The sequence below is a fragment of the Gorilla gorilla genome, chromosome 14, assembly GCF_029281585.2.
Source record: "Gorilla gorilla gorilla isolate KB3781 chromosome 14, NHGRI_mGorGor1-v2.1_pri, whole genome shotgun sequence".
Lineage (NCBI taxonomy): Eukaryota > Metazoa > Chordata > Mammalia > Primates > Hominidae > Gorilla > Gorilla gorilla.
The window spans coordinates 117,524,950-117,542,904 of NC_073238.2; the positions used below are offsets into that span (position 1 = coordinate 117,524,950).

The following is a 17,955-nucleotide window of genomic DNA, read 5'->3' on the forward strand; positions in this document are numbered from 1 at the left end:
GCCTGGCCAACGTGGTGAAACCCCATCTCTACTAAAAATACAAAAATTAGCCAGGCATGGTGGCATCTGCCTGTAATTCCAGCTACTCCAGAGGCTGAGGCAGGAGAATCTCTTGAACCCAGGAGGCAGAGGTTGCAGTGAGCTGAGATCCCACCATTGCACTCCAGCCTGGGCAACAGAGTGAGATTCCATCTAAAAAAAATCAAATCAAATCCCTACACCGTCACACAGAGAGCTGGTCCCACAGGCAAAATTCCATTCAGTGTGAGGAAGGAAGCCCTGGGAAAGTGGAAGCCAAGTCTGAGATGAGGATATAAAAGGGGCAGGGCCTGGAACATTTCCGTCTCGCCACCAAACTCACTCTAATAACCTTTGTCTATTGCCTCTCACCGAGACTATATGCTCTTTCATTCCTCACCTCGCACAGCCCACCCCCACGACCCCAATACCACAAATACCTACCTCTCTGTCCACCACACTGATGCAGAGAAAGGCATGAAGGTCACAGATGAGAAGTAGAAAATGCTATGTTAGGACACCTGCTAAGAATCAGAGCAACTCTGTCTTCCAAAAAGACAAGAGTTTGGTCTGAACAACGCCAGGTACTGAGCTTCCCTCTGCCATCACCGTTGTACCACCAGATGAATAAGGAGAGAGCACCACTTCCACTTGAGGACCCACTACACCTACTCCAAGAATTTTTTTTACCAAAAGAAAGTGAAAGTTTTCAAAGTGAAACCACAGGAGGTTCCACCTTTCGTGGTAATATTCCTATCCAACTGACCCTCTTGCAAACAACTATAAACTCTGCACAAATTATTTTAAAACTGAAGAGTTTTTTGTTTGTTTGTTTGTTTCGAGACAAGATGGAGTTCAGGTCACCCAGGCTGGAGTGCAGTGGCACGATCTTGGCTCAACGCAACCCCCGCCTTCAAGCCTCAAGCAATTCTCCTGCCTCAGCCTCCCGAGTAGCTGGGATTACAGGCATGCGTCACTACCGCCTGGCTAATTTTTATCTTTTTTTTGAGATGGAGTCTCACTCTGTCACCCAGGCTGGAGTGCAATGGCAGGATCTCAGCTCACTGCAACCTCCACCTCCTGGGTTCAAGCCGTTCTCCTGCCTCAGCCTCGCAAGTAGCTGTGATTACAGGTGCGCGCCACCATGCCCAGCTAATTTTTTTGTATTTTTTAGTAGAGACAGGGTTTCACCCTGTGTGCCAGGCTGGTCTCGAACTCCTGACCTCATGATCCACCCGCCTCGGCCTCCCACAGTGCTGGGATTACAGGTGTGAGCCACCGCACCCGGCCCTTACTGTCTGGCTAATTTTTAAATTTTCAGTCGAGATGGGGTTTCACCATATTGGCCAGGCTAGTCTCGAACTCCTGACCTCAAATGATCCACCCGCCTCAGCCTCCCAAAGTGCTGGGATTACAGGCATGAGCCACCACACCAGGCCTAAAAACTGAAGGTTTGAATAGAGAAAAAGCATGCTTTAAAAGTAAAGAAAATGGAATTTTGCCTAGCATATGTGGAGTCCTAATATGCAGCTCTGTTTCCTTAAATTCCATGAAAGCCATGCAGTACCTTTGCTAGTTTCTCCTCACAGATCAGGATAACCTCGGGGGCTCTTGTGTGAATCGTCTTCTATTTCTTGCAGCCTAACTCACAGGCTTTTGTTGTTCAATATTTGTATGATGGTTTTGATACTATTTTTTGTAACCCATGACAGTTATTTTTATTTCTAATTTTTTAAGTAAGCAAATGGGCAGAGATATTAACTGGTAAAAGTCCAACTGATCACCCAGGGTGGATTGAATCTCTCAACTGATGCTCTGTTGCTGGAGCCCTGAGAAACCCACATACCCTGCCCGGGCACCTGCCTGGGGTTGTCTGCTGCGTGTCCTGGGATGGTTCAATTCACCAAGGACTTCCTCTGGTATAAATCTTCAGCTTCCTTGCATGCCGTCAGTTGCTATTTAAGCTTTCTGTTTTCTTCCCTAAAGGAATCAGTTTAGACTTGAAATTCAGTTTTTCCTGAAACTGATCAGAAGTTAGTGACACCTTGATTGGATCCGTTTTTCTGTCAGGTGATGAATCTTTGAAAAATTTACTTTCTGTATTCTGTGTTGATTTAAATCTGTGGCCGTTATTCATCATGTATCCTTTATGCCTATGTACGTAAAAAATCTTGCTAAATACATTATTTTTTAGACAACTTTATGGAGGTATAATTCACACACCATATAATTTATCCATTAAGTTATGCAATTCATTGGCTTTTAGTGTATTTACAAGTTGTGTGTTCATTGCCACAATCATTTATAGAATATTATCATTATTACAAAAAGAAACTCCATCACCCCCAAACCCCAAGCCCTAGGCAACCATGAATCTACTTTCTGTCTGCATAGATTTGCCTGTTCTGGACATGTTATATAAATAGAATAATACACTATCTGGTCCTTTGTGACGATCTTCTTTTACTCACTATAATGTTTTCGGGGTTCATCCATGTTGTAGCATGGGTCAGTACTTCATTTCTTTTTATTGCCAAATAATATTCCATTGTATGGATATACCACATTTTATTTATACATTCCTCAGTTGGTGGACATTTGGGTTGTTTCCATTTTTTGGCCATTATGAATAATGCTGCTATTAACATTTGTGTGAAGATGTATTTTCGTCTGTCATGGATATATACCTCGGCATGAAATTGCTGGACCATATGGTAACTCTGTTTAATTGTTGGAAGAACTGTTTTCCAAAGCAACTGGACCATTTTACATTTCCATTAGCAATGTATGAGGGTTATGATTTCTCCACGTTCTCACCAACCTTTTTGATTATAGCCGTTCTAGCGTGTATGAGGTGTTATCTCATTGTGGTTTTGATTTGTATTTCCATGATGGCTAATGATACTGAGCATCTTTTCATGTGCTTATTGGCCATTTATTTTATTTTATTTTTATTTTTGATACAGTCTCGCTCTGTTGCCCAGGCTAGAGTGTAGTGGCGCGATCTCGGCTCACCGCAACCTCTACCTCCCAGGTTCAAGTGAGTCTTATGTCTCAGCCTCCTTAGTAGCTGGGACTACAGGCATGTGCCACCATGCCTGGCTAATTTTTGTATTTTTAGAAGAGACGGGGTTTCACCATGTTGGCCAGGCTGGTCTCGAACTCCTGACCCCAAGTGATCCACCTGCCTTGGCCTCCCAAAGTGCTGGATTACAGGTGTGAGTGACTGCTCCTGGCCTTATGGGCAATTTCTATACTGATTTTGGAGAAGACACTATTCAGATACTTTGCCCATTTTTAAAAATTGGGCTATTTGCTGGCCGGGCGTGGTGGCTCACATCTGTAATTCCAACACTTTGGGAGGCAGAGGTGGGCAGATCACTTGAGGTCGGGATTTTGAGACCAGCCTGACCAAGATAGAGAAACCCCGTCTCTACTAAAAATACAAAATTAGCCGGGCGTGGTGGCGCTTGCCTGTAATCCCAGCTACTTGGGAGGCTGAGGCAGGAGAATCACTTGAACCCGGGAGGCAGAGGTTGCGGTGAGCCGAGATTGTGCCATTGCACTCCAGCCTGGGCAACAAGAGTGAAACTCCATCTCAAAAAAAAAAAAAAAAATTGGGCTATTTGCTTTTTAATTATTTTTTAATTATTTGAAAATAATTTAATGCATGTTTTAGACTAATTTAAAAAATAAGATAGTGATTGTGACTCCAGTCATATAGTAGTTGTAAAATTAATATAGAATGAAGGCATATGTATGCATAAAACTTGCTATGCTTTTTAGTGGCTCTTTGTGTATTTGGTGGATTGTTGATCATTCTTTTTCCTTCCTCTTAGGAGCTCATTTTGCAGCTCTCAAGCTTTTATAGCATGCTGTAAACAATTGTCAAAGTTGTTTATCAAGAAACAGATAGAGTTGCAACTTGTTTCTAGTAATAGAAACTTTTACACTGCATTCAATGCCTAACGTTGCAGAAACAGAAAGGTCAAATGATTCTGGAAATGGTGAGCACAAATCTGAGAGAAAGTCACCTGAAGAGAATCTACAAGGTGCTGTAAAATCTTTCTGCACAAGTGCCTCAGGAGCACCCTTGGGTCCCAAAGGAGATGGTCATTATCCATGGAGTTGTCCAGTGACTCATACACGGGAAAAAATTTATGCCATCTGTTCGGACTATGCCTTTCTCAACCAGGCGACCTCAATCTATAAAACTCCAAATCCATCCCGCTCTTCTTGCCTCCCTGATAGTACCTCTTTATCTGCTGGAAATAATTCATCAAGATACATTGGTATCCCGACTAGTACATCGGAAATTATCTACAATGAGGAAAATAGCTTGGAAAACTTATCCAACAGCCTGGGCAAGCTACCTCTCGCATGGGAAATTGATAAATCTGAATTTGATGGGGTGACCACAAATTCGAAACACAAATCAGGTAAGGAGGGAGCCATGAAGTTCATACGTGAAAATAATGAGAAAACAAACACTATGTCTTGTTTAATCTTGCCATTACACATAGTTTCCTTGTATAATACTAGATAAGGAACATGGCTATCATCTTGTCTGTCATTGCAGTTTTAGGAAAGTAACCTTGACATAGGGCATGTAGTTCATTACGGGGCTTCCAATGGAAACTTCAAGCATAAGCTTTGTATTAAATATTTTGAGAGATGTGAAAATCTAATAATGTTGTAAAATATTATAAACAGATGGTAGCTTAGAAAATGTTAATAACATGGCTAGAATAACTTACTACTATTTCATAGTTTTATAGGCACATGAAGTTGTATTTCCTGACCAAACATCTTTTTTTCCTGCTATATAATGTTTTAGCTTTTTTTGTTGTTAAAATTTTTTAGGCACCCAGCAAAGCCTCCATGTACCACCGAGTGGGTTGTGTACTGCTCAATTTAAGAGGATGCTGTTTACCGAGGTTGTGCATAACTTTCACAGTTGCAATGGGGTGGTCCTATGGCAGATAGAAATACTTTACACTTCTTTCTTTTGAATTCAAAGTAATACAGGAATTTTATGAGGCAGGTACTGTTAGCCCCATTTGTAGGTGAAGAAATTGAGGCTTAGAAGGGATAAATCTCTAGACCGAAGTTGCAGAGTTAATAAGAGGAGGTCAAACTAGGATTTGTATTTACTTCTAGTCTTCTCTGATGATTTTGTAAAACCTTAATGCTTCTGCTTGTTCATCTGCAAAATCAATTTGTTTCATAGAATGTTATGTAAATTTGTAATTCTTAAGGGTAGGAGGGGGATTTTGCTTTTTTTTGTCTAAATTTGTAGGTAATGAGTCTGCAATTTTCTTTTTGTCTAATGCCTTTGGCCAGTTTTGGAATTAGGGCTATGCAAATCTTCTAAGAAAAGTTGGGAAGTGTTTTTTCCTCCTGTTTTCTGAGGATTTTCAGAGAGATATTAAAATCTGTATTTATAATTATGGAGTTGTCTTGATTTCTGTTAATTTCTGACAAATTTTAATTTGTCCATGTCATTTAAGTTGTCAAATTTGGGGGCTTAAAGTTAATGTTATCCCTCTAACATCTAAGGAATCTTTGTTGACAACTGCTTTTGCATCCTAATACTGGTAATTAATTTATTTTCTCTATTTTTTAAAAAACTGATCAATCTAGCTAGGAGTTTATCAATTTTGTTAATCTTTTCAAATAACCAGCTTTTAGCGTTGTTAATTTTCTCAATTGTTTGTTTTCTATTTCATTGGTTTCTGCTCTTTATTATTTGCTTCCTCTGACTTACTTTGGGTTTATTTTGTTCTTCATCTTCTGACTTCTTAAGATGGAAGCTTAGATCATTGATTTTAGACTTTTCTACCATAAGCATATAATACTCCAAATTGCTAAGTACTGCTTTAGCTGCAGCTCACAAATTTTGATATGCTTATTATTATTACTTAATTGGAAACATTTTCTAATTTCCTTTGCAATTTATTCTTTGATACATGTATTACTTAGATGTATGCTGTTTAATTTCTAGATATTAATAGTTTTTCTAAATATTGATTTCTAGTTTAGTTCCATTGTGGACAGAGGGCATATGCTCTCAGTCTTTTTAAATTTACTGAGACTTGTTTTATGACCCAACATATGGTCTATCTTGGTGAATGTGCCATGTGCACTTGAAAAGAATGTGCATTCTGCAGTCATTGGGAGTATCTATAAATATTAATTATGTCAAAGTGTTTGAAAGTGTCATTCACATCTTTTGTGTCTCTGCTTAACTTGTGTCTTGTTCTATCAATTACCAAAAGAAGAGTGTTAAAAATCTTCAACTATGATTGTGAAGTTGTCTTTTCTCCATTTAATTTCTTTTTTAAAAACTAATACATGTCTAATAACAGAAAATTTACTGTCTTAACCATTTTTACGTGTACAGTTTAGTGGCATTAAGTACATTTACGTTGTTGTGCAACCATCATCACTATTCATCTCCAAATCTCTTTCCTTTTCTTTTCTTTCTTTTTTTTTTTTTTTCTGAGACAGAGCCTCGCTCTGTCGCCCAGGCTGGAGTGCAGTGGCGCGATCTCCGCTCACTGCAAGCTCCGCCTCCCGGGTTCACGCCATTCTCCTGCCTCAGCCTCCCGAGTACCTGGGACTACAGGCGCCCGTCACCGTGCCCGGCTACTTTTTTGTATTTTTAGTAGGGACGGGGTTTCACCGTGGTCTCGACCTCCTGACCTCGTGATCCGCCCGCCTCGGCCTCCCAAAGTGCTGGGATTACAGGCGTGAGCCACCCCGCCCAGACCTTCTTTTCATCTTACAAAATAAACTTTGTACCCATTAAACAATAAATCCTCATTCCTTCTCCTCACAGTCCCTGGAAACCACAATTTTACTTTTTGTCACTGTGAATTTGACTATTCTAGGTACCTTATGTAAGTGAAATCATATAGTATTTGTCTTTTTATGACTGGTTTATTTATAGCCACCCCTGCTCTCTTCTGGGTGCTATTTGCTTTGGAATACTTATTTCCATCCTTTTACTTTCAGCCTATTTGTATCTCTAGATCTAAAGTGAGTGTTTCAGAGACAGCATATAGTTAGCTAATTTTTTCTGTTTCTATTTTTGTGTGTGAACCCACGTATACAAAAACATATTTTTAAAAAAATCCATTCTGCCAGTCTCTGCGTTTTGAGTGGAGAATTTAATCCATTTACATTTAAAGTAATCACTGATAAGGAGAGACTTTTGTCATTTTACTACTTGTTATTTATATGTAAAAACTCTGTTCCTATACTGCTTCATCCCCACTCAACTTTCAGTTATTGATGTTATAAAATTACAAATTTATATATTGTGTGTCTGAAAACATAGACTAATGATTTTTATGTATTAATCTCTTAAATAATGTGGAAAACAAAATGTGGAGTTACAAACCAAAGTTATTATAATAATAGCTTTTTTATTTTTATTTTTTATTTTGAAATAGGGTCTTGCTCTCTTGCCCAGACTGGAGTGCAGTGGCACGACCATGGCTTACTGCAGCCTTGACCTCCCAGGCTTAAGCAATCCTCCCACTTCAGCCTCCTGAGTAGCTGGGACTACAGGTGCACATCACCACGCCTGGCTGATTTTTTATATTTTTTTGTAGAGATAGAGTCTCACTATGTTGCCAGGGCTGGTCTTGAACTCCTGGGCTCAAGCAATCCTCCTGCCTTGGCCTTCCAAAGTGCTGGGAATACAGGCATGAGCCACTGCTCCTGGCCTGCTACTAGCTTTTAAGCTAATAATAATTTTTCAAAAATGTATTAGTCTCATAAATCATATAGAATACAAAAACTGGAGTTGCAAACTAACAAAATAACACTGGCTTTTATAATTGTTTGTGTATTACCTTCACTGAGGTAAATTTATTTCTTCCTGTGGCTTTGAGGTACTAGCTAATGTCCTTTCATTTCAACCAGCAGGAATCCTTTTAGCATTCCTTACAGGGCAAGTCTAGTGGTAATAAACTCCTTCAGTTTTTGTTTGTCTGGGAATGTCTAAGTTTCTTCTTCACTTTTGAAGGACAATTTTGCTGGATTTAGAATTCTTGTTTGAATTTTTTTTTTTATTTCAGCACTTTGAATATATCAGCCCACTTCCTTCTGGCTTCCAAAGTTTCTGATGAGAAATCTGTTGATATTCTTATTAACAGTCCATTGTATGTGATGAGTTGCTTCTCTTGTGTTGCTTTTAAGAGTCTTTGTCTTTTTGCAATTTTTAAATTTTTTATTTGATACGGAGTTTTGTTCTGGTTGCCCAGGTTGGAGTGCAATGGCACGATCTTGGCTCACCACAACCTCCACCTTCTGGGTTCAAGCGATTCTCCTGCCTCAGCCTCCCAAGTAGCTGGGATTACAGGCATGCGCCACCATGCCTGGCTAATTTTGTATTTTTAGTAGAGACGGAGTTTCTCCATGTTGGTCAGGCTGGTCTCGAACTCCTGACCTCAGGTCATCCGCCTGCCTCAGCCTCCCAAAGTGCTGGGATTACAGGCGTGAGCCACCATGCCCGGCCTTGCAATTTTATTATAACGTATATTGGTGTGGGTCTTTCTAAGTTCATCCTACTTGGAATTTGTTGAGTTTCTTAGATGTTTATATTCATGTTTTTTAAATCAAATTTGGAAAGTTTTTAGGCATTATTTGTTTGGATAATCTCCTACCCCTTTTTCAGTGTCTTCTCCTTCTGGAACTTCTGCAATGTATAGGTTGGTCCACTCGATGGTGTCCCCAGGTCCCTTAAGGTCTGTTTACTTTTCTTCAGACCTTTTTCTTTCTGTTCCTCATACTCAATTAATTTCAGTTTTCCCATTTTCAAGGTCACTAATTTTTCTGCCTGCTCAAAACTGCCTTCTAATCACTCTAGTGAGTTTTTCATTTCAGTTATTACATTTTTCATCCCAAGAATTTATTTTTGGTTTTAAGTTTTCTATCTCTTCATTGATATTTCCATGTTCTTCATACATACATCTTTCGTTAGTTCTTTTGGCATCTTTAAGATAGTGGTTTTAAAGTCCTTGTCTAGCAAGTCTGCCATTTGGTCTTTCCAGAGATGGTTTCTGTTGGTTTATATATTTTTTTGTTTCTTTGAATGGGACTTATTCTGTTTCTTGTGATTTTTTGTTGTTGTTGTTGGAAACTAGACATTCAAATATTATTTAATAATGCAGTAACTCTGGAAATCAATACCCATCTTTCCCAGAGTTTGTTGATTTTAGTTTTTGTTTTTTGATTGCTATAGGCTGTTTCTATGCTGGTAATCAACCTGAGGTATATATTTAAGGGCTTCTCAGGGAAAAGCCCCTGCCTTTCTCTGAGTGTGTACAGTGATTTTCTACATTTCCCTGTATAAGTGATTGCTTTTGAATATACTGTTTTTGAAATGTCTGGCTCCCCAAACGGAAAATGGAGAGAAAAAAAAACAGAACAAAAAAACCACACCAAAGGTGCTGACCCCTTAAGTCCTCTGGAAGTTGCTTCTGTTGTAGTGGGAGGGGCTTGCAACATTGGAGGGAGAGTTGCAACAATGGCTGCCCCCCTGTATCTGTGCTTTCAAGATCAAAAGCAGCAGTCAGCAATCAGAACACAGATTTCCAATTTTCATAGGACATGGACCTTTTTGCCCACCATGGTTCCCACAAACTGCCTGAAGCTTCTCCAGGAGCATATGCACAGTTTCTTGGACTTGGGGATAGGTAGTTGTACCTTGCTATGTGCTGAAATTGACCAAAATTTGCATTTACTGTTCAGGACTTCCTCTGAAAGTTGCAATCCTTTGAATAGACTCTGGAATTCCAAAATAATTACATCAGACAGGTTCTGCCAGTGCAGTTGTCTAGGTGGGGAGACAGATTCCTGGTGCCTCCTACACTGCACTTAATTCTGTTAATTTTTTTAAAAATGTAATTTGAAGCTCTGTTATTAAGTTCACATACATTTATGAGATTTAGGCCTTCTTCCTGAATTGACCCTTTTATCATTATGAAATATATTTTGTTATCCTGGAAGTATTTCTTGTTCTGAAAGTTACTTTGTTTGATATTAATAAAGCTCCTCAGCTTTATTTTGATTATATTTGCATGGTATATATTTTTCCATCTATTTATTTTAGTTCTAGAATTTACATTTTTATAGCTTCTATTTCTCATCTGAGATTTGCTATATTTTTCATTTATTACAAGAGCATTTTATCTATGTCATAATGCAGAGTTATAATATCTACTTTAATTTCCTATCTGCAAATTTCAAAATCTGGCTAATCTCACAGTAGGCCTTATCTTTTTTCTTGAGAATGAGTTATATTTTTCACTTTCCTTACATGTTCTATAATTTTGCATTGTATCCTAGAGAGTGGGACTATTATGTTATGGCAACTCTGGTATATTCCTTCAAAGTGCTGATTTTTTTTTGGTTTTGGGAGGCAGTTAATTTGGTTGAACTAAAACTGTAAATTCTGTCTCCTTGGTACAGCTCCAACCATCTCAGTTCAGCTCTTTTAGCTGTGTTGCTTGAATTTGCTCCTTGCGTGCATGGTCCAGGGGTCAGTCCAAGGTTTGGGCCAAATTTATACACAGAATTTGGGCCCCCTCTTCTCTGTGGCTCCCTTCTTTCTGGGTTTCCTCTCACCTCACTTTCAGTGATGGTGATTGCACAGGACTCTGTCCTTTGGTTCTTCCAGTAAAAAAAGACAGTGGATTTTCTGCTTTTGTTTGCTCTTCTCATACCTTTTTCTAAAAGTCAGTGTGGTGAATACATATATTTGTGTGTGTATGTGTCTGTGTGTGTCTGTCTGTCTGTGTGTGTGTTTGGTGTTGAGGCTGTGTGTGTGTGCTGTGGGTAGGGTGAGGAATGGAAGAAGGAACTCAGTAATGAGAAGGAGCAGTGGGCGAAGGTTCTTGAAACTGATGTGATGGGAGGCAGAAGGTGCAGGTGTTGCTCTTCTATGTTCTCATCTCAAACGGAGCTTTCACTTTGATGTGGCTTCTTTCCCTCAAGTCAAATGAACTTTTGCCTGTGGGACCAGCTCTTTCTGTGGCAGTGCGGGGATTTTATGAAGTATGCTCATTTGGGCCGTATATGCTAATTGATCCCAGGGGCAATCCGAGATTCAACAAAAAGAGAATAGGGGGCAAGGTCATGGAACCCTAGAGGAAAGTGTGAGTACAGACTGTTGGCAGAGCCTATCAAGGTCACACATTTCTATGTTTCATTAGCCTTAACATTTTAAGTGGCTGGGAAAACTACTTAGGGAATTAAGTCATTATTAGGCAGTGAAGACATCTCAAGAAATGCTAGAAACTAATTCTTCTGTTATCTGAGTCTCTAAGAGTCATTTTACCAGTCAAGGAAATTTGGCACAATGAGATATGGCACAATTGCTCACCTTTGCCAGTGATGTTCAGCTCTGTGAAAAGTGTGTTCTCTGTAAAAACTTAGGAAAAATAATTAAAAGGGTCGAGCATGATGGCTCACACTTGTAATCCCAGCATTTTGTGAGGCTGAGGCAGGTGGATTGCTTGAGCTCAGGAGTTTGAGACCAACCTGGGCAACATAGCGAGACCCTGACTTTGTTAAAAATACAAAAATTAGCTGGGCATGGTCGCACGCACTTGTGGTCCCAGGTACTCCTGAGGCTGATGTAGGAGGATTGCTTGAGCCCCGGAGGCAGAGGTTGCAATGAGTGGAGATTGCGTCACTGCACTCTTGTCTGGGCAACAAAGCAAGACCTTGTCTCAAAACAAACAAACAAACAAAAAGAATAATTAAAAGGAAGGTGAAACATTGTTTCTTGACTTTATAGTCTTCATTATTATTACATTTTTACAGAAATTCCCTGTGTAATAATAGTTCCTGAGTTCCAGCTGTTCGTAGGTGTCAAATGGTTTCTGTGTGTAGTATCTTGAAGGAATAAAACCGATCTCTTTCCATGTTTGCTTACTAGGCATATATGTATATAATCTATTTTATAATTTATGAATGACTCATAAAAATGAAATATTAGCCTTCAGTTAATTTTTATAACAGAACTGTTGTAAAATAGAATATGTGTGAAAGATTAAAGTATTTGAGCATAGCTATCTGAAATCTTAATAGTATTTTAATGAAATGAGGCTTGGATGTTATTTATTGATATTTTACTTTATATAATTTTTTACTAGATACTTCACTAACAATTTAGAAATAAAACTTATAAAAATAAAAAGTATAGGGATGGATACCCCATTCTCCATGATGTGGTTATTTCACATTGCATGCTTGTATCAAAACATCTCATGTACCCCTAAGCATGTACACCTACTATGTACTCTCAAAAATTAAAAAAAATTAAAAAGTACAAATTCTCACTCTTACTTTTGGCTTCCTTTTGTCTAGCTCCCAATTCTCCCTTCCCCAGTAGTAACCACTGTTGTTTGTCTTGAGGGTCTTTTGGAGAATGTTTGTATGTGTGTGCATGTATGAGTGTGTGTGTGTACATGCATACATACATGCATATATGCACAGAGGAGGCTTGCTTTTCATTCTAGTTTCTGTGCTAGAGTTGCATTTTAGTAATGTACATGTGTGCATCATTCTTCATTCATTCTGTCGTCTCTGTCGGTCCAGAGATATTTTTAAACATCACATCATCACATTAATGGATCTGGTGCCTTTACTTTCTTAACAGAGTTGCTTTCATTTGGTTTTATTGTTTTATAGAAAGCCTTCATTTTCTGGAAAGTGGTCTAGTTAAATTTTTTTACTGTCGATAATTTGATTTTCTGGATGTGGCTAAAGATTTAGTGATTGACTGTTCCACCAGCTAAGTCACTAGTTCTGGAATTGGAGTATAAGAACCTGACACGAAATAGGATTCATGGTTGTTTAAATTTGGTTTTATTCTTTCTCTTTAAGGTAGGGGACTATTATTGAAAATACATGTATTACTTCATTGTGTTTGCAAATATCATTTTTAGAACCTGTGGCAGTTATTTATTTGTTATTATTTTTTCTTTGCACTTTCTCAGCAGAATTATTAAGGCAGTTACTTCTTAGTTTTGGTGCATAATTAATTTTTGTCGTTTCAGTTTACTTCATCTTAAGCATTTTGCTTATTTTATACTCTTGTATTCTAGGCAATGCAAAGAAACAAGTTTCCAAGAGAAAAACTTCAGATAAAAAGGGAAGATATCAGAAGGAATGTCCTCAGCATTCTCCTCTTGAAGATATTAAACAGCGGAAAGTATTAGACCTCAGACGATGGTGATGTTATCAGTTTTTATTTTTTTCATTTTTGAAATATGTAATATATGTTGGCAATAACATAGCAGTTTGCAAATTAATACATTATATGTATCATAAATATATTTATTTCTAAAATTATTACCAGGATTTCTGAATACTTAAAGTCTACCACAAATGTTTGAAGTAGATTAATAATGAGTTATGCTGGTCTTTCCCAAACTCGGCTGATTATTAGAGTCATCTGTGTGACTCCACATAACTGCCATGTAGATTTAACAATGATTAACCTTTTGATGTAGTTACATACTTAGCTTTTCATTGCTGAAGAATTTTCAAGTAAGTGACTGATTTTTATTATATTTCATCTCAAGTTACCTAAGTATGCATCTCTAAAAAATGACTTTTTTCTACTTAACCACAATACTTTTGTCATACCTAATAAGATAAACAATATTTCCCTAGTGTCTAATTCCCAGGCTAAATTCACGTTTCCCAGATTGTTCTGAAAAGGTCTTCACATCTGTTTGTTCAAAGTGGGACCCAGTTGTGAACCACATGTTTGCTTGTCATGACCCATAATTCTCTCAATCTAGGTCAGTCTCCACCCCACTTTCCCCCTTGTCTTTTAAAAATTCTATTATTTTAATCCACAAATGAGAATAATAAAGATTGACTTATTGAAGAGACTTGACCAGATATTTTGTAGAATGTCCTACATTCCAGATTTGTATTTTCCTTTTAGTTTCCTAAATTATTCATCTAACCTCAATATTTCCTGTAAACTGGAAGTTGAATACAAAGACTTGATTAAATTCCAGTACAACATATTATGCAAGAACACTGCTTAAGTGGGCCCTCATACTTCAAAGGTTTCACATCAGAAGGCACATGGTATCTGATTATCCAGTATTAGCAATTCTAAGTGATTACTGGGTTAAGGTGGTGACAGCTGTATTTTACATTGACGAGTTCTTTCTTTCTCCTCTGCTACCCTCAAGTAATCAGTAGGGTGACAGAGTGGCATTAGGTAATAGCCAGGTTCCATCAGCTTTTTACCTTATGGTTTTAGCCAAATGTATTGACAACCCAAACCCATTGATGATCCTTGTCTGAATATTTGTTGCAAAATGGTTATATTTCAAAATTCCAATTTTTTTTTTTTTTTACTTTTATTACCCAGCCTTCTTCTGTAGCTTTCACTGATCAACTGGGGCTATTTGGTTATCTTAAAATACAGTTCCTAGTCTAATGAAAACAAGTTTAATTCATGACAACTTTTTTGTATTACTGACCCTGATTTGGGTTTTTAAAATTCCTTTGTATGACATTTTAGAAATATATTTTTATCACTTATTTAATAAATATTGGACCCTTTGCTGTAGGCTGAGAAACAGAGATGCACACAACATTGTCTTTGTTTTCCCAAGGTTTACAATCCAGTTGAGGTGAGGGCACTAAGCAGAAAAATGTTAAATATCTTAGGCAGTTTGTCACGTGATGGGTATGAATCACTAATTAACCATGAAAGGAGGTAATGATCACCAAAATGCTTTACTAAGGTCCTGGGTCTTAAGGGAGGAAATATGAAGGGTTGGAGGGGTGAAGGGTCTTGGAAAGAATTACAGCAAAGTGTCTCTGGAACGTGGGTAATGAAGAGTAGAGTAGCTTGTCTAAAGTGAGGCTCAGAGAGGCCAAGAAACCTGCCAGTGTCACATGGCTAATAAGTAGAAGATCTTGTGTTGAAGCTGAAGAGTCAGACTCAACATTCATGCTGTTTGCGTGTAATACATGTCATGATCTGTTTCTTAGATATCAGGCTCAATATTTAGATTTTTTTTCTGAGTTAAAGATAAGCCATGGACGATTTCTTAACAAAAGGAACTTTTATCAAGATAAATTTGGAATAGTTAGTATGTAGGGAATAATGGAGAAGAGACATTAAAGTCACAAACATTCATTTTAGTTTCTTTGAAAAGAAGGTTTTGCTCGTTTGTGCTTCTAATCACTTAGATTTAAACTTTCTTTCAACAACATATCTGTGTAACTACATGTTAATAGTATAACATGTGAGGCCATGAAGGCTAGGACTAGGAAGGATAGATGGGAGAAATGCCCTGAGGGGAAAACATCACCAGGACTATAAGCCTGTTTTCCACTGAGAATATTACAAGATTAGGTTAGAATGGAAAGTCCCATAGAAGATAGTAGAATGTTGGTAAGCATTTTAACCTGGTCATAAACAAGACTAGGAAACAAGTTTAGATTGATGAAAAAGTATGAAAAATCTTAAGAGAAATTCCCCTTTCCCTCTCCTTTTTAAAAATTCTTTCAGGCCAAATTTAGTGTTATGAGAAAAAATATATACATGCATGCAATACTTTGTTAGTAAATATATGTAAAGATAAATGTTGTAAAATATAAAACACTGTTAGTATTGGACTTGTAAAATAATCCCCAAAACTGAACTCTGGCAAAAATATTCACAGCAGAAAAAAAAAAATCAGTAAATGAATGAGTTGCTTGTGTTTTATCAGCATGGGCCATATAGCTTATGATGACAGAACTGTTAATAATCACTTGTCCACAAAGGTCTCTTAGGTTGGAGTTCACACTCATATTTAAACAACTAGGGCAGATTACTTGAATAAGGACATTAGTAAATTGCTCATGTTTCCAGGGATGGGGGAAGGGGGTAAAAGGGAGTTGTGTTGTTCAGTGGGTAAAGAGTTTCATTTTTGCCAGATGAAAAAGTTCTGTTGCCTAACAATTTGCATATAGTTGACACTACTGACCTGTACACTTAAAAATAGTGTACATGATAAATTTGATGTTGTATGTTTTTATCACAAAGAACAAAGCAAAACTGAGGGAGGACTCAATAGATTTGACAATAAGGTGTTGAAGACAGCACTTAGTATGTTAGGTGATAGTTATTAGCTTTTGTGTGTCATTTTGTGTAGTTGAGTCTACAGATTTAGGGCTCATGGCACACGTTCTCACTGATAAGTGAGAGCCGAACAATGTGAACACATGGACGTAGGGAGGGAACAACACACACTGGGCCCTGTCACGGGGTGGGAACCGGGGACAGGAGAGTATCAGGAAAAATAGCTAATGCACACAGAGTGTAATACCTAGGTAATGGGTTGATAGATGCAGCAAACCACCATGACACACATTTATCTATGTAATAAAGCTGCACATCCTGCATGTATACCCTAGAACTTAAAAAAAATATATTGAAGGGTCATGGTTAACTTGTATGTGTGCCAATATGCATAGTATATATACATATACAAATGCATATATGTACACATGCATATGTCTAATTTTTCATTTTGTAATTAATTTTCAGACCACACTAAAGTTGCTCTTAGTGATGATAGGTCTTGTTTCTTTGTTTCATTGTGGCTACTTCTTAGCACCTTCTTTAGAAAGCAGTTAGGAGAAGATCATTTGAAGGCCAACGAGTGTTGTGGGTTATTGTTAAGCTGATTTAACATTGTCTCCCCCCACAACCACGCTTGACTAGCTTCGCATTTGGCCAGGTGCAGTGGCTCACGTCTGTAATCCAGCACTTTGGGAGGCTGAGGTGGGAGATCACAAGGTCAAGAGATTGAGACCATCCTGGCCAACATAGTGAAACCCTGTCTCTACTAAAAATACAAAAATTAGCTGGTTGTGGTGGCGCACGCCTGTCTTCCCAGCTACTCGGGAGGCTGAGGCAGGAGAATTGCTTGAACCCGGGAGGTGGAGGTTGCAGTGAGCCAAGATTGCACCACTGCACTCCAGCCTGGGCGACAGAGCGAGACTCCGTCTCAAAAAAAAAAAAAAGAAAAAAGCAAACGTATTTCTTCTTAAAACAGAATAAATAAATAGTCTGTCTCTTTCTCCTTCTGTTCACATTTGCCCCAGTTTCTTCTCTTGAATCATGACGGTTTGGAAAATTGTCTGGATTGCTTAGCGCCACTGAATCATGCCATGGAAGGATTTTGTATTTCACTTTTAAACTTCTCTGTGACAGGAGAAGCACTGCTTCGTGGCTTCTTGCCCAAGGATTTTAGATGGACACAGTGGGTAATAAATGGATGAATTTTTGTTTGGGTTGAAGAATCTCTCTGAGAAGTTGACACGTGGGGGCAATGGTTTGTTTCTCTTGTATTTCTGAAGTTGCAAATAATCATGTAAGCAGTTCAACCAGGAGTTTACACCAAACTTTTAATAGGTGATATATCATTACTTTTTTTCCCATTGGTTTGGATAACATCCACTTTAACTGGCAGTTAGTCATACTTAGCTATTTTTGTTAAAGCAGGTGATTTATTATTTTATATTTATGACATGATTAATAAGTGAATATGGAAGATTTTACATTCACTTAGGGGATCAAAGTTTTTATTATATTAACACCTTTAATTGCCATGAGTTTTCTATTTCTAGCATGCATATTTTGTGTTCATTCAAGTGAAGAAAACAGTCTTTTGTTTTCTCAGGTACTGCATAAGCCGACCACAGTATAAGACTTCTTGTGGCATCTCCTCATTAATTTCTTGTTGGAATTTCTTATACAGCACAATGGGAGCTGGAAAGTAAGTATGTCAATTTATCAGTACCCCCAAACTCCAAAGTAATTTGATGTTGCTTTTTCTATAACAGAAAAAAATTTAAGAATAGATTTTTTATAAATTTAACAAAAGCCTGCTG

The 17,955-nt window shown here is 37.9% G+C and overlaps 1 protein-coding gene across 31 annotated transcripts in view; it reads left to right on the forward strand.

Annotated features, from left to right (window-relative positions):
* The window catches only part of BIVM (basic, immunoglobulin-like variable motif containing), a 42,551-nt gene that overhangs the window by 4,267 nt on the left and 20,329 nt on the right, over positions 1–17,955 (forward strand). For 10 of the 31 annotated variants that reach the window (XM_063697502.1, XM_004054710.5, XM_055360694.2 and 7 more), the window contains 4 exons: positions 2,005–2,088; positions 3,858–4,457; positions 13,143–13,269; positions 17,745–17,840. In XM_063697502.1, coding sequence (XP_063553572.1) covers positions 3,980–4,457; positions 13,143–13,269; positions 17,745–17,840 — 701 coding nt within the window. In that variant the 5' untranslated portion in view covers positions 2,005–2,088; positions 3,858–3,979. Of the gene's footprint in view, positions 1–1,755; positions 1,938–2,004; positions 2,089–2,984; positions 3,059–3,857; positions 4,458–13,142; positions 13,270–13,293; positions 17,841–17,955 lie in introns of those variants that run through there. The other 21 variants (XM_063697504.1, XM_055360699.2, XM_055360697.2 and 18 more) reach the window with 6 other exon arrangements.